Source organism: Lepus europaeus, chromosome 12, assembly GCF_033115175.1.
Source record: "Lepus europaeus isolate LE1 chromosome 12, mLepTim1.pri, whole genome shotgun sequence".
In the NCBI taxonomy this organism is placed as follows: domain Eukaryota; kingdom Metazoa; phylum Chordata; class Mammalia; order Lagomorpha; family Leporidae; genus Lepus; species Lepus europaeus.
Window position 1 is genome coordinate 5,486,600 of NC_084838.1, and position 15,132 is coordinate 5,501,731.

Genomic DNA, 15,132 nt, shown 5'->3' on the forward strand with positions numbered 1-15,132 from the left:
CCTCTCCCGGGCTCCCTGGCGATCTCGTCCTCCTCCTCGTCACTGCTGTCTCCTCTCCACAGGCCACGCCTTCTACCTCGGGGCCCCTTTCTCCAGCTACTCCAGCGTGCACCGCTGTCCACTCCACGTCCCCTGACACGGCGTGGCCACTTGCTGAATCCTCCGCCTGCTGCTCTGGCTCTGCTTCTCATCTTCCGCTTCCTGCGCGAACTGGAACCCCTCATCCTCTCATGGGAGGCCTCCCCAGACACAGACGCCACCGCGCGTTCTCCATCGAAACCTCACCTTTCTTTTTAAAGTTGTTTATTTATTTATTTGAAAGTCAGAGTTACACAGAGAGAGAAGGAGAGGCAGAAAGAGAAAGAGAGAGAGAGAGAGAGAGAGAGAGAGAGGTCTTCCGTCCGCTGGTTCACTCCCCAGATGGCTGCAACGGCCGGAGCTGTACCGATTCCAAGCCAGGAGCCAGGAGTTTCTTCTGGGTCTCCCATATGGGTGCAGGGGCCCAAGGATGTGGGCCATCCTCCACTGCTTTCCCAGGCCACAGCAGAGAGCTGGATCAGAAGAGGAGCAGCTGGGACTAGAACCAGCGCCCATATGGGATGCGGGCACTACAGGCGGAGGACTGACCTACTGTGCCACAGCGCCAGCCACCAAAACCTCCCCTTTCTCACTGCGAGCCGGATGGCCCCGGCTGCAGCCGGAACGGACGGCTCCTTCGTGAGTTCACGCGGGACCGATGCGCTGGTGACTGCGGGGGTGATTCCCGAAATCCAAGTGACTCCAAACAGTAAACGCCAACAACGCAAGAAGAAAAACCCCTTCCAGCCTGGGTCCCCGCTCTGCTCTGACCCAGTGTCCCGCTCAGGTGCACAGGGGCAGCAGATGACGGCTGACGTCCTTGGGCGCTGCCGCCCACGTGGGAAACCAGGATGGAGCTCTAGGCTCCTGCCTCTGGCCTGGTCCAGGCCTGGCCGCTGTGGTCACATGAGGAGAGCAACAGCGGATGGAGGATCAATCTCTCGCGTGTGCGCGCGCTCGCTCGCTCCCCCCCCCCCCTCTCTCTCTCTCTCTCACACACACACACACACACACACACACACACTGGAAGGACCCCCTTCATTTTAGGACACTGGGACGTATAAGCCCTCAACTCCTGATTCCTCATTCCACATCCAAGAAGCTCTGACGCCCGAAGTATGTTCTGTGAGTCTGTCTCACGTTCATTTGGCACAGACACTGAAGCACTGAGGAGCGCCCGCACCTCCCTGCGGAGATGTGTGCACATCTGGCTCGGGTAACCTTGCCTGTGTTGACGGGGTGCTGCTTTCTGAACCGTGAAAAGCCGAATCCCAGGGTGCAGCTGGCCCACGGGTCCCGCACAGGGAGGACAGGGAGGACAGGGAGCTGTGGCCCCGCGTCTACAGCTGGAGACGTGCAGACGAGCAAGCACTTCCTGCGAAGACGCACGTGTGCGGGGAGCGCACAGAGCCCCCAGCCAGGCGCGGGAGTCTGCTCCACCACCCTCCTCCTCAAACCTAAATGACCCCAACCGTGGAAAAGAGACAGCAACCTAAGAAGGTTCAGGAATATGTGACACCTGGGGCTCCAGGGAGGCCACGAGGAAAGCAAAAATACTAGATGTGCTGGAGACCGAGCAGACCCCGTGCGGGAGAAGGGCCGGGCACAGGCACACCCAGGAGACCGAGCGGACCCCGTGCGGGAGGAGGGCCGGGCACAGGCACACCCGGGAGACCGAGTGGACCCCGTGCGGGAGAAGGGCCGGGCACAGGCACACCTGGGCCCCAGCAAGAGGGACCGGAAGCTCTCTCCCCACCTCCTGGCCAGCAAACCCTGTTCCCAGAACCCAAATTAAGGCCCCTACTATTAGTAAATTGCTACTGCAGGCAGGATGCTACATAAAAAGCTTTGTAGGCCAGGCGGGTAACCGGAGCAGGACGTTGTTATGGGAAAATGCGCTCCACGTCCCCATAACCAGCTTCAAATGCGTCTCCAGTCGGCGTGAGAACAGCTCCTGCAAGCCAAGGCCGGCAGCGTCCCACGGGGGGGGGGGGGGGGGGGGGGGGAGGGGGCACACGTCCAGGCCAGGCCCTCAGGGAGGCCCTGCACCCACCAAGCGCCTCAATACACACTCCCGGGGCAGGAACACGGGCCTTCCAGGACAGCAGCGGGGAGGTCACTCAGACAAGGTGTGCAGGGGCCGGGGATGCCCTAGGACCCGAGCTTCAGCTCTCCAAGCCCCCGGAGGCTCTGACCCGCGACGGTCCGCAGCCCCCGTGACCCATCACCGAGGCCCCCGCCAGCTGCGACCTGCGGGCAGAGCCGGGTCGAGGACAATCTCATTCGTTCCAGGCCGTGCAGGACCCTGGGTGCCTCCCGCCCGCGCTGCCCTCCGGTTCTCTCTCCGGTCATCCAAGGGCACCTGCCCGGGGGCTCCGCACAAGGCAGTAGCGACCCCAGCCTGGAGAGCCCGCACAGCCCAGACCCGGGTCTGTCTTTATCTCTCTCCTCCTGGGGAGCTGGGGGGGCGCCTCGCCCTCCGGAGGCCTCTCCCAGCGCCCAGGGAATAACAGGCCGGGCAGGGGCCGCCCACCTGCCTCTCCCGCGTGAGGTCCGGGGTCCCATAAGGCCGGCCCGGGCCCCAGCGTGAACAGCTCAGAGGCAGTGATGCCCACGGAGCCTCTCTGGTCTTGCTCAACCCGCCTTCCCATAAACGAGGGGTTTACACACCCGGGGCAGTTTCTCTCCATAAACTCTCGGCCACTGAAACCCCAGAGCCCGGCCCCCGGGAGCGGGGGCGAGGCCGGGCCGCCCCACCACCCCTCATAACCGGGCAGCCGCGGGCTCCCGACAGCTCCTCCCAGGGCAGGTGCGCGGAGGCCGGCCCTCGGCCCGAACCCCCAGGACGCCCCTCGGCCCCGAGCCCCCAGGACGCCCCCGGGGCCCCGAACCCCCAGGCCGCCCCCCTCGGCCCGAACCCCCAGGCCACCCCTCGGCCCCGAACCCCCAGGCCGCCCCTCGGCCCCGAACCCCCAGGCCGCCCCCCGGGCCCGAGCCCCCAGGCCGCCCCCCTCGGCCCGAACCCCCAGGCCACCCCTCGGCCCCGAACCCCCAGGCCGCCCCCCGGGCCCGAGCCCCCAGGCCGCCCCTCGGCCCCGAGCCCCCAGGCCGCCCCCCCGGCCCCGAGCCCCCAGGCCGCCCCTCGGCGCCCCGAACCCCCAGGCCGCCCCTCGGCCCCGAACCCCCAGGCCGCCCCCCGGCCCCGAGCCCCCAGGACGCCCCTCGGGGCCCCGAACCCCCAGGCCGCCCCCCGGCCCCGAACCCCCAGGCCGCCCCCCGGCCCCGAGCCCCCAGGACGCCCGGCCGGCGCCCCCCGCGCCCCACCTCGGCCCGGAGCCCCCTCCCAGCCGCGCCCCCACCCCACGGTCCTACCTGGCGGCGGCTGCCGCTCGCCCTCAGCCATCTTCCGCGGAGCCGGCCCGGATGCCCGCAGTCCTCTCGCGTTCACCCGCACCCGCTCTTCAGGTCCCCGGCTCTGCCACGGCCTCCGAGTTTTCTGGAGAGCAACGAGCGCCGGCCTGCTATCGCCGAAAACCGAGAATTAAAGTCACCCCGGCCGAGACCACCGCCATGCTGGTGCCGGGCGCTCAGCGAGCATGCCCAGCAACGGCCGGCTCGCGACGGCCGCGGCGGCGACGGGCGGCCGCCATGTCAGTGCGGGGCGCCCGGGGAGCATGCGCACTGAGGGGCCGCCGCCATGCTGCTGCGGGGCGCTCGGGAGCATGCGCACTGCGCCCCAACCGCCGGTCCGCGGCTCGACCGCTAGTGGCCCGCCCGGCAGCCGTACTTTCGCGGGGTGTCAAGTTTTCGTGGAGGGGTCGGGGGGGGGGGGGCAGCAGCCATGTTTTTGGGGGCCGGTCCCGGCTGTCACCTTAATCGAAAGAATATCAGAGGACATTCCCGTCACCCTGTGTCTTCCTGCCGCTTAACTATAAGGGCGCACAGTTTAAATGGCATTTGGAGGCGGGGGAAGAGCTGACCCCTGACCTCGCCTTACCCCTCTGCCTCAGCCCCAGCGCTCCACGGTGTCGCACAACCGCTAACTGCGCTCCGCTCGCCTCCCCGCCCGCCGTGGCCCCGCCCTGGGCTCGCTATTGGCCCCTCCCCGCAGTGGCCCCGCCCCCGAGCCCGCTGTTGGCCCCGCCCCGGGCTCGCTATTGGCCCCGCCCCGCGGTGGCCCCGCCCCCGCCTGCCGTGGCCCCGCCCCGGGCTCGCGGCTAGCCGCCCGGGGCTCCACGACCAAGGCCCCGCCCCGGTGTCCTCCTCCCCGGGCCGTCCGCCCGCCGCCCGACCGGCCCGGTGGGTGGGCGCGGGGCCGCCTCTACCGGCTGGTGGCGGTGACTCGGCGACCTTGGCCCTGAAGCTCTAGCGGGGACCCACCGGCCGCAGCAGCCGAGCGGACTTTGCCCGGTTTGGTGGGCGGAGCGGCCTGCGCGTCCGCGGGCAGACAGCAAAGATGTTAGCCTTTGCCGCCAGGACCGTGGTGAGTGCGGCCGGAGTCCGGGCGGGCTGCGCCGCTGCGCCGGTCGGGGCGCGGGCCTGGGAGCGGCGCGGCCGGGGGCTCTGGCTGGGGCGGGGCCGGCAGGGGGATCCCCCCCCCCCCGGTGTGGCAGAGGAGGGGATGGAGGCGCAAGGTCAGGGCCGGATCGAACTCGCGTCCCGCGGCGCGCAGTTCCAGCCACCCGGAAAAGACAGCGGGGACGCGGGCCTCGCACGCACCCCTAGACCGAGCGGGAGGTGGAGACGCGCGGCTTGAACCGGCACTGCGTCTCCCTGTTTTCCTGAGTCCCGTGCCCGTGGCGGCCGACGCTTAAACGCTCTCCTCGGGTTTACCGGACGGCCACTGGGGAATGGTGTACGGCCAGGGCAACTGGCGTGGAGGCAGCCAACTGAGCAGCTCAGAAAGTCGGCGGGAGCGGCAGGAGGCAGCAGGTGGCAGCCCCCCCCCCCCCCCCCCGGCCGGGCGGCTGCCCTGTTGGGGTTCCTTTCCTCTCTCTGATGCAGGCACAGCTCTGCAGGTGCCCCACTGTCTCAGACCCAGCCAGAGAGCTGCAGGGCACCCCCAGCTCATGGGGATCCTGGCACCTTTGCCACTGCTGGCAAAGCTGTGTCCCACCCCCACAGACAGCTTCCAGGTCCTCCCTTTGCTCCTGGGGAAACCGAGGCACGGAGGGAGCCGGCCAGAGCCCCCCGGGTCTGCTCATTCAAATGTAGCCCAGGCCCCCAGGCTCCGCACCCTGGCTTCTTGTTGAAACCAGAAGTCCTCCACGCGTGGCTCCCGGCTTTGGAGGGGGTGGCCCACAAGGGCCCCTGCGCGTCCTGCGGGGAACCGTGGGCGGTGGGGAGGCTGGCAGGGCTCTGGTGGCCGCTGTCCACTAACGGCCTTTCCCTGGTGTCTGCTCCCTTGCACCAGCCCCGATTCCAGGGTTTCCGTTTATAATGTCAGCCGCCAGGCACTGCCTGCCTTCCAGCCAGGTGTTCCCACATCAAACAGATCTTCGCAGAATTGGACAGGTGGATTTGTTAATACCTCTTGGCCTGCCTCCCTGGCGCTGAGCCCACCCAGAGGCGTTTTACCAGGTTTCCTCCTACTCCGGGGCCCGCCGCCGGCCCCTCCCCAGCCCCGTCCCTTCCACTCCTGGGAGCTGGGGAGGGTGGAGGGGCTTCTACAGCGGCGAACGCCCGATGCTGGCCCCTGCCTGCCCCCTGCATCTTGGCTCATGTCTTCTGTTTCCAGCGGGGGCAAGTGGCCTAGGTTCTAGAAGCTCACCAGCTCAGTAGCACAGTTAGAGACGCAGCCGAGGCAGGCAGACAGGGCCCATTGAGAGGAGGTGAGGAGCGGAGCTTCTGCCGCCTGCCTGCCCTCCGCGCCAGCAGCCCAGAACTCTGCTGGTGCTCCTCTTCCGGCCGCCTCCAGGCTCTCTGTGCCCCTCGCCCTCCATGCCAGGCCACTCGGCTCTCCTGCTGCAGCCGCCTCCACGGTCCTCCACCCACAGCCAAGGAGAAAGCCCAAGGCCTTGACCTCACCCACAGGTGTGGTCACTGGCTCTCTGATTTTCTCTTCTTCCCTCTATTTCTCAACCTGGAAAGGTTAGGAGCGAAGGAGGTGAGAGCAATCACCTCTCTACTGGCTGGCTCATCTTCCCAGGGTGAAAGGTGGGGCCGGGCACCCAGACAGGTGGGAGGGCCCTCACCTGAGCCACGCCAACAGGTGCACTCAGCCTGACGTGGCTCCCCTGAGCCCTGCCCTGATCGATGGCCCCACCCCACCCTACCTGCATCTCCAGGCCCCTGAAGGGCGGGGCCACCTTTAGCTCCAGGGTGGGCACCACCCAAGAGGCCGTCTCTACACCCCCACTCCCCGCCCCGGGATGGGTACATAAGCCCCAGCCGCGGCTCCGGGGCGAGCCGGCTCCCGGGGCTGCTGGGAGAATGAGCAAGGTGTTGTGTTGCCTGCAGGTGAAGCCCCTGGGCCTCCTCAAGCCCTCATCGCTGATGAAGGTGTCGGGGCGCTTCAAGGCGCACCAGGATGCGCTGCCGCGGCTGCCCGTGCCCCCGCTGCAGCAGTCCCTAGACCACTACCTGCAGGCGCTGCAGCCCATCGTGAGCGAGGAGGAGTGGGCGCACACCAAGCAACTGGTGGAGGAGTTTCGGACCTCAGGGGGCGTTGGCGAGCGCCTGCAGAAGGGGCTGGAGCGCAGAGCCAGGAAGACGGAGAACTGGGTGAGTGAGGGGGCGGGGGGGGGGGGGCGCAGTGGCTGGGACGGGCGCTCTCCCGTCCGAGCTGCTCTGGCACGCTCTCTCACTTGCTGCACCAGTTTCGTAAGCACTTAGCCTCCCTGGCAGACAGCAGCGTGCGGGGCAGGCAGGAAGGACGCGGTAGCTGCTGGCCCCTCGGCGTGGGCGTCCAGGAAGGGGAGAGAAGGGTGACAAACGGGACAGAAGGCAGTGGGAGAGATCACATCCGGCAGTGGAGTTCGAAGGGCGGATGGGGAGAGAGGCGGAAAGCTGATGTCGCGTGTGCAGGAGGCCGGCGACGAGGGGGCGCTGGCCCTGAGACCCAAGGGCAGCGGTGGCAGTGGCCTGGCCTGCTGTGGGACAGAGGCTGGGGCGGCGGGCCAGCGCCGGAACGGCCGAGTAAAAGACCGTGCGTTGAGCTGGCGGGACGGCTGGGGGGTGGGGGCGAGGTGTCAGGGCCTGGGTGCCCTGCTGCTGGCTGACCCGTTCACTTTGCAAAACGTGCCCACACCGAGGCCCGGTGAGCTGCTCTGTACGCCGGGGGTGGGGAACCTTTCTTTTGCCAAGGGCCATTTGAGTATTTATAGCATCATTCACTGGCACCGCGCAAGAGTATCAACTTAAAAACGAGCCTGCTACAAAGTCACTGACTTTCTTTGAGTCCCACCTGCGGTTGCCTTGGCAGGGCCAGACCCAGTGACACCCCCTCCGCCGCGGCACCCCGTGCGCCTGACACCTTTGCACTGAGATGAGACAGCGGCCTCGGCTGCTGGGGGGCCAGAGGCGGTGGGCAGGCCGGGCAGGAGGCAGGGCTGGTGCTAGGTCTAGGACTAGTATCAGTATCAGCAGCGGCGGTGGGAGGGGGCCCAGGGGGGCTGTGAGGGAGGAGCTAGCTTGCAGGAGAGACACAGAGCTGGGCTGTGGCTCTCAGAAGAGCTGTGAGGTTGGGAGGTGCCATGGGGTGTGCAGGTGCAGCTCTGACCTCAGGGCTCAAGGCTGCGGGGGGCTGCCATGGGAGACAGGAGGTACTGTCCTTTACTGAGGTTCAACAGGTCAGGGCCAGACACTCCAAAAACAGGAGGCCAGCCCAGCCCCGAGAGGCCCTCGCAGCCTGAGGGCGGGGGTTTGCCATCTCCGTTTAGTGTGGGACTCCTTCCCACAGGGGCTTCTGGCTGAAGGAGTGAGGACGCCCCCCCTCACTCACACAGGGCTCCGAGCAGCTCACTGGGGGCCTGCCCGCACCTGCCTGTCTCCCGAGCTCCAGCCGGACCCTCTGAGATCCGCTGGTGGAGTGCAGGCCCCTGGCTGTGTCCGTAAGGGGAGGGAGCACCTGTCTGCCCCCACCCCGCCCTCCCGATGGGGACACTGAGCCCCTGAGAGGTAGGCCGGAAGCTCAGCGCCCCACAGCAGCTCTGCAGGAGGCCCTGGCCCAGGGGTCCAGTGCCCAGGCCATGAGTCAGCACACACAAGTCACCTGCCGTGCAACCTGGCACGGGTTGCCTTCCTCTTGCCCCTTGCCAAGGGCCCAGGGCTAGTGGCCTGGTGCCACCAGCCAGCAGCGCCTCCAGGGGAGCCTGTTGCTTAGTGAGGAGGTACATCTTGCTGCCGTTTGCCTTGGGTGAGGGAGCAGGGCGGGGACTCCAAGCCGAGGGACAGGTGGCAGGGCTCATGTACCAGGGAGGGGGTCAGCACAGGGCCCGGGGTCACGGTCTCCTGGGAGCGCGCACTGCCCCAGGTAGGGGCTCGTCAACACCAAGCCCATGGCTGGCCCCCGAAGGGCAGGGGGAGACGAGGTGTCGTGCACACCTGGCTACAGCGCCATGATTGGTCCTCGCAGCGAGCCCGCTCTCCGGATGCACAGAGGGTTCGCTGGCCTGCTCTGACGCCAGCTCCCCTCTGCCTCCTGCTGGGGGCGGCCTAGCGCACGCTCGCTGGACTTCCTTTGTGGATCTCTTCCCTTGTTTCTCTGCCTTTAACTGATAAAACGTCCGGAACCCTTAGATAAGGAAAGGGGCACCTTTCTGCCCTTCCCCCGGCCCCACGTTTCCTGCCCGGCTTTTTTTCTGGAATCGCCATCGTGGCGGTGTGTTCTGATCACCGGAGCCCTGGGGAGGAGGGTGGGAAGGCCGTGGTGGTCTGAGGGGCCGGGGCCGGGGCCGGGGCAGCCCAGGGGGAGGAAGAGGCCCCAGGCCGTGCCCAGCCCCGTGACGGGCCCTGGTCCTCCCGCAGCTGTCCGAGTGGTGGCTCAAGACTGCCTACCTCCAGTACCGCCAGCCCGTGGTGGTCTACTCCAGCCCGGGCGTGATGCTGCCGAAGCAGGACTTTGTGGATCTACAGGGCCAGCTCCGGTGAGCGGCTGAGGCCAGGGGTCCTAGGAAGCCCCGGGCCCCCCAGGGGGGCTGGAGGGGCCCCAGCCCTATTCGTGTCTCATCCCCCGACGTGAGGATGAGACTTGGGGAAGGGCTGGGACCCACGCTGGGACCCACGCAACTGTGCACCCCCGAAGCTGGCCCGGAGGCCCCTCCTCCTGGCCCCCGGGAGGGGACACTTCCTCCTTCCTTCCTGCTCTCCTCAGCTGCCCGTAAGGGTGACCTTTATACACAGTCCCCTTTTCCACATTCGGCAGTGTCACCTGCCCTGGCTCCTGCTCCAGTCCTAGCGGAGATAAAAATACCAGCGGCAGGGACCTCTGGCCCAAGGACCAGCCACTCACGGCTGGCACCGGCTGGTCTTAAAGGGGCCGAGGCCCCCTGGGGAGGGCCAGGGCTCCAGACGGTGGCCCCCACGCTGGGGGCAGGGGCAACCCTGGTGTCAGGGGTGGTTGGTGTGGGTCAGCCCAAGCATCCCAGAGAGGAAGGCCAGGCTGGGGACACAGAGGCCCGGTTAGGGGAGGGACCTCGTGGAGCAGACTCCTGGAGCCACTGCCCATGGTCCTGGGCCCTCGCACAACTGACGGTGCAGAGTGGCACTCGCTCCGGACTCCAGGCTGGGGTTTGGGACCTCGGTGCTCAGCAGCTGGGAGCAGCCGGCACCAGCCTGAGCACTGCCATGCCCTTGGCCACTGGCCTCTCCCTAGCCCTGCCCTGCCCAGCAGGTGTCCCCGGCCCTTGGGCCTCCCCATGGTCTCTAACCCCTAATCCGTCTCTCCAGGTTCGCTGCCAAGCTCATCGAGGGCGTGCTAGACTTCAAGACCATGATTGACAAGTGAGCAGCCCTGCCCCACCCAGGCCTGCCCCCTCCCACACCTTCTGCTGACCCAGCCCCGGGCCACACTCGGTCACGGTCACTTTCACTTCCTGTCGGCCCCCAGGCTTTGGCCTCTGACCTCCTCCTGGTGGCACTGTCCCTGTCCAAGCTCAGGACTCCCACGGGTTGCAGGGGAGACCTGGAGCCCTGTGTGGGGCAGGGAGGGAGTTTGTGGGTGACTCCCTGAGTCCAGCCCAGCAGTGCTCAGATGGAGAGGGTGCGGGGCCACTGGGGGCCACGCTCAGACCGTCCCTGTGCGCCGTAGCGAGACCCTGCCCGTGGAGTACCTTGGAGGCAAGCCGCTGTGCATGAACCAGTACTACCAGATCCTGTCCTCCTGCCGCGTGCCGGGCCCCAAGCAGGACACGGTCGTCAACTTCCTAAAGACCAAGAAGCCGCCCCTGCACATCACTGTGGTGCACAACTACCAGGTGGGGGCCCTACCCTGCGGCGGGAGACGGGGGTGGGGGGGTAGGCGGGGCCGGCAGTGGGCCCTCCTCTCTGCTGCACACAGCTGGGAGGCCAGGGGGAGCCCCTGCGCACTCCACCTGCCAGGCCACTGTGACCCCCGGAGGCCTGGAGGAGGCCGCGGAGGGACAGGGCGGGGCTGCCCTGGGCCAGACCTCCGCACTCAGCCCACCCCACCCCCACCCCCCGCTCTCCCCTCCCTCCCCGGGCCTGACAGTTTTTTGAGCTGGACGTGTACCACAGCGACGGGACGCCCCTCACCTCGGATCAGATCTTCACACAGCTGGAGAAGATCTGGAACTCGTCCCTGCAAACCAACAAGGAGCCCGTGGGCATCCTCACCTCCAACCACCGCAACTCCTGGGCCAAGGCTTACAGTACCCTCATCAAAGGTGCCCGCGGCGGGGAGGTCCTGGCCGGGCCAGCACCGGCCTGGGCAGCCGCGATTCCCACAGGGTCCTCGGCCCCTTTTATACACGAGGCTCAGCCTGGTCTGGTGGGGGTGGCTTCTGTCCTAGGAGCCTGCACACACCCTCCGCCCCCAGCACCCCCAGATGCCGAGTCTCTGCTGATCAGGGGCGTGGCCCCCAGTCAAGCACCTGTGTCAGGTCCCTGAGGCACCCTGGGCTTCCCCTTCCCAGCCCACCCGTCGGATGCCCCCCGGCGGGGTGCTCCCCAGGTGCAGAGCAGCCCTGGGCAGGGGCCCCTCCTCCAGCCCCCAGACTCAGCCCTGTCTCCGCCCCCTCCCCGTACCGCCTGGCAGACAAGGTGAACCGGGAGTCGGTGCGCTCCATCCAGAAGAGCATCTTCACTGTGTGCCTGGACGCCGCCGTGCCCAGGGTCTCGGAGGACGTGTACCGCAACCATGTGGCCGGGCAGATGCTGCACGGGGGCGGGAGCAAGCTCAACAGCGGCAACCGGTGGTTCGACAAGACGCTGCAGGTGAGGCTCCCCCCCACACACACACACAACACCCCCCCACCGCCCCGACTTCCTGCCCCTCCCCCGCGCCTGGCGTCCCCGGCCTCCCAGCTTGTAAAGCAGGCGGGCAGCCAACAGGCTGGACGCAGCTGTAATCACCGGGCAGCCAGCCCGTCATTACCGGGCCTGCCCCCTGGCCTGGGAGCCGCTGGCACCCCCAGCACACCCCTTCTGCCCGTCAGAGACCGCCTGGGACCTGAGGCCAGGAGCGCGGGGCAGTGTGCCTGTGCGGGGCGGGAGTGGCTCCCCCTGCTCCGGGGGCTTTGAGGGCTCAGTGGGGTCTGCTGAGGGAGCTCGCTCAGAACAGCCTGGGGCAGGGGTGGGGGGTGTCGGCAAATCCCTTGAGATGACCTGGGGAGACCCTTCCCATGGGGCCCAACCAGAGAGTGGCTGGGTCGGGGGCTGGGCTGACGGGGTCCCCACTGCCCGCTGCAGTTCATCGTGGCAGAGGATGGCTCCTGTGGGCTGGTGTACGAGCACGCGGCCGCGGAGGGGCCCCCCATCGTCACCCTGGTGGACTACGTCATTGAGTTCACGTGAGTCGGGCTGCTCCTCCTCCCCACGCCTCGCTCCTGGGACAGGTGGCACGTAGGCCCCAGGCCTGGTTCACGCGGCCGTGTCGCTGTCTTTTGGCCCTGGGGATCTCTGTTGTGAGGAAGGCAAGGGTTCTGACGTCCATCAGACCTGGGTTTGAATTCCAGCTCAGCCCCGTCCAGCTGTGTGTCCCAGACGAGTCCCCCGCCCTCCGTTTGGGCACCTGAGCGCAGGAGTGAAGGCTGTGTCCAGAACAAAACCATGGGTCTCCCTGAGTGCCCCCACACCCATCAGGGAGCCACCCTCCCGGGATGGTCCAGCCCATGGCACCGGTGTGAGCCCGGGGCTCCCATGTCCCCCGCAGGAAGAAACCTGAGCTGGTGCGCTCACCCATGGTGCCCCTGCCCATGCCCAAGAAGCTGCGGTTCAACATCACCCCCGAGATCAAGAGCGACATCGAGAAGGCCAAGCAGAACCTTGGCATGTAAGAGCGACCCCCCGCCCCGGCCCTGTGCCCACTCCCAGGGGCAGCCCCTTGAGCCTGGAGGCCCGTGTGCGGCCCTGTCCTCGGGCTGGCGGGGGCTGCCCCGTGCCTGCTCCTCGCCCACTCCCCACCCCCACCCCTGCCCCAGCATGATCCAGGACCTGGACATCACCATCATGGTGTTTCACCACTTCGGGAAGGACTTCCCCAAGTCACAGAAGCTCAGCCCCGACGCCTTCATCCAGATAGCCCTGCAGCTGGCCTACTACAGGTGACCCCCCAGCCCCCGTGCCAGAGGAGTGAGGCCTGGGGTGGGGCTGGCCACCCGGCAGGGCTGTGCTCAGCCGCGTCTCCCCGACCCAGGATGTACGAGCAGGCGTGCGCCACGTACGAGAGCGCCTCCCTGCGCATGTTCCACCTGGGCCGCACTGACACCATCCGCTCGGCCTCCATGGACTCGCTGGCCTTCGTAAAGGCCATGGACGACTCCAGCGTGACGGTGAGAGGCCGGCACAAGGGTGGGCCCTGGGGATCCAACAGGAGAGGGGGTTTCCTTTCGGCCACAGAGAAAAGGAAGCGAGCGCCTGTGGCATCTCCTGGGGGAGCCTGCAGTGCAGTGCCGGGCAGGACGGGCAGGGGAGCGACTGCAGGGCCAGCGCGCCAGCCCCCCCCCATCACCCTCCCGTCCTCAGGAGCACCAGAAGGTGGAGCTGCTGCGAAAGGCCGTGCAGGCGCACCGAGCCTACACTGACCGCGTGAGTGGCCCCACTTAATTTTTTGTTTTTACCCATTTTAAAGTTGGAGAAACCAAGGCTGGGCCCGTTGCCTGCCCTGGTCCTGGGTCCCGGGGTAGCCTGGGCCCCCTGCCCCATCACGGATGCCAAGGGTCTGCACCAGCCGGTGGGCAGCCGGGTCCTCGGGGACCCCTCCCCGCCAGCCACCTCCCGGTGCCCGTCCGCACCAGGCTCTGTGCACGTCACGTGCAGGCCTCGTCCATTTGGAGCTCACTGCTGCCGAGCAGGGAACTCAGTGGCCGCCCCAGCTTTCACAGGAGACACTGCAGCCGCAAAGCTGAGCCCCAGCGCCGGCCAGGGGCTGAGCCGCCTGCTGCCAGTGCCCTCCTGCCTGGACAGGGTAGGGGGTGGGGAGTGGGGCTCAGGGTCCCCAGGGATCTGCGGCTGCCCCCGGGCCTCCGAGGAGGCACAGCACCTGCGGTGATGCCATCCCCTCCCCCCAGGCCATCCGAGGGGAGGCCTTCGACCGGCACCTGCTGGGCCTGAAGCTACAGGCCATCGAGGACCTGGTGAGCATGCCTGACATCTTCATGGATACCTCCTACGCCATCGCCATGCACTTCAACCTCTCCACCAGCCAGGTGGGCACTGCTCCGAGACACCAGGGGGAGGGGCCCCCTGGGAGGAGCTGGGGGCAGGGACAGCCCAGGCAGGCTGGGGAGCATCACCCCTCCCCCTTCCTACACCCTCCCCTGCCCGGCCGCACCCCGCCCCGGGAGAATCACCTTTGTTCCTCACTGGTCCGGTAGAAAACCAGCAAATGCCTGATCTGTGCCAAGCTGTGCCAGGCGCTGGCCAGGTACAGAAAGGACAGGCCACAGTCCCTGCCCCTCCAGGGCTCACGGGAGAGACACAGGCAGCGAGGCAGTGATGGCCCCAGGGGAGGTGGCCTGGGGATGCTGGAGTGAGACTGCTGGAGGGGAGAGAGTGCTGGGCCGAGCCGGCTGGGAGGGTGGTACCATCGCCCACGGGAGGGGAGCCAGGGTATGAGCTTCTGTCCCGCCCTCCCCAGGTGCCCGCCAAGACAGACTGCGTCATGTTCTTCGGGCCCGTGGTCCCGGACGGCTACGGCGTGTGCTACAACCCCATGGAGGCCCACATCAACTTCTCTGTGTCGGCCTACAACAGCTGTGCAGAGACGAACGCGGCCCGCATGGCGCACTACCTGGAGAGGGCTCTCCTGGACATGCGCACGCTGCTGCAGCACCACCCCCGTGCCAAGCTCTGAGCCACGCCCACCAGGGCACCGCCCCTCCGTGCTTGACCCCTGGTCCCCAGCTCTGGGCGAGCCAGGGACAAACTCCGGACATTCTCTCATGGGGTCTGCAGGCCCAGCCAAGTGCCTTCCACGGGACAGCCCAGGAGCGGCCGTGGCCTGACTCCCGGGCCGAGTTCAGAGGCTGAGCAGGACCTAAGGCCCCGGCCCCCGGCGGCCCATGCACCTAGGCCTGCTCTGGGACGTGAACCGGCTGGGCGGAACCCCGGCAACCTCCACAGCCAGGCTGCAGCCTGTGGCCTGACGCGGCTCCCGGAACCTGGAGTCGGGCTGGTCGGGTCGGGAGAGAGGTTTCCTGGTGCCGGGGAACCAAGGCGCCGCCCGCTCTCGTGGGTACCAGGGCTCACAGCCCCAGCGCGCTTGCTGCCACTCCGCTGGGCCCCGACCCACGTTCACGGCTGTGCCACGTGGACCTGCGAGGTGATGAATAAAGGAAGGTGCACTGGGAACGTGTGTCCGTGAGGGCCCAGTGCCTCGCCCCGGCGCTCCCAGAGGGGCCCAAAGGGGTTCTCAGGCTGGGGTAAGAGCACCGG

The 15,132-nt window shown here is 67.6% G+C and overlaps 2 protein-coding genes across 5 annotated transcripts in view; one reads left to right on the top strand and one right to left on the bottom strand.

Moving 5' to 3' along the window:
• Window positions 1-4,144, bottom strand: part of PTPA (protein phosphatase 2 phosphatase activator) — a 29,134-nt gene extending 24,990 nt beyond the window's left edge. The window contains exons 1-2 of one of the 3 annotated variants that reach the window (XM_062207397.1): window positions 4,076-4,144; window positions 3,451-3,599 (exon numbers count right to left, since the gene is read on the bottom strand). In XM_062207397.1, the coding sequence (XP_062063381.1) occupies window positions 3,451-3,481 (31 nt within the window). In that variant the 5' untranslated portion in view covers window positions 3,482-3,599; window positions 4,076-4,144. Of the gene's footprint in view, window positions 1-3,450; window positions 3,600-3,949; window positions 3,967-4,075 lie in introns of those variants that run through there. The other 2 variants (XM_062207399.1, XM_062207398.1) reach the window with 2 other exon arrangements.
• A 194-nt stretch (window positions 4,145-4,338) lies between these two features.
• Window positions 4,339-15,048, top strand: CRAT (carnitine O-acetyltransferase). Of its 2 annotated transcripts, XM_062207400.1 has the most exons (15): window positions 4,340-4,561; window positions 5,492-5,592; window positions 6,538-6,801; window positions 9,046-9,164; window positions 9,967-10,020; window positions 10,328-10,493; window positions 10,748-10,922; window positions 11,294-11,472; window positions 11,947-12,047; window positions 12,410-12,529; window positions 12,678-12,800; window positions 12,893-13,028; window positions 13,222-13,284; window positions 13,767-13,904; window positions 14,336-15,048. In XM_062207400.1, exons 2-15 carry the CDS (start codon window positions 5,518-5,520, stop codon window positions 14,549-14,551), a joined length of 1,929 nt encoding a protein of 642 aa, XP_062063384.1. In that variant the 5' UTR covers window positions 4,340-4,561; window positions 5,492-5,517; the 3' UTR covers window positions 14,552-15,048. The 2 variants fall into 2 exon arrangements, with proteins under 2 accessions (XP_062063385.1, XP_062063384.1); XM_062207401.1 differs by lacking the exon at window positions 5,492-5,592 and having other exon boundaries at window positions 4,339-4,561.
• The last annotated feature ends 84 nt before the right edge of the window (window positions 15,049-15,132 follow it).

Bases quoted from the DNA above. Each gene is read 5' to 3' on its own strand.
- CRAT (XM_062207400.1), top strand. From the start codon at position 5,518: ATGTCAGCCGCCAGGCACTGCCTGCCTTCCAGCCAGGTGTTCCCACAT. The intron at 9,165-9,966 runs GTGAGCGGCTGA...CCGTCTCTCCAG, and splicing joins GATCTACAGGGCCAGCTCCG to GTTCGCTGCCAAGCTCATCG. The intron at 13,029-13,221 runs GTGAGAGGCCGG...TCCCGTCCTCAG, and splicing joins TGGACGACTCCAGCGTGACG to GAGCACCAGAAGGTGGAGCT.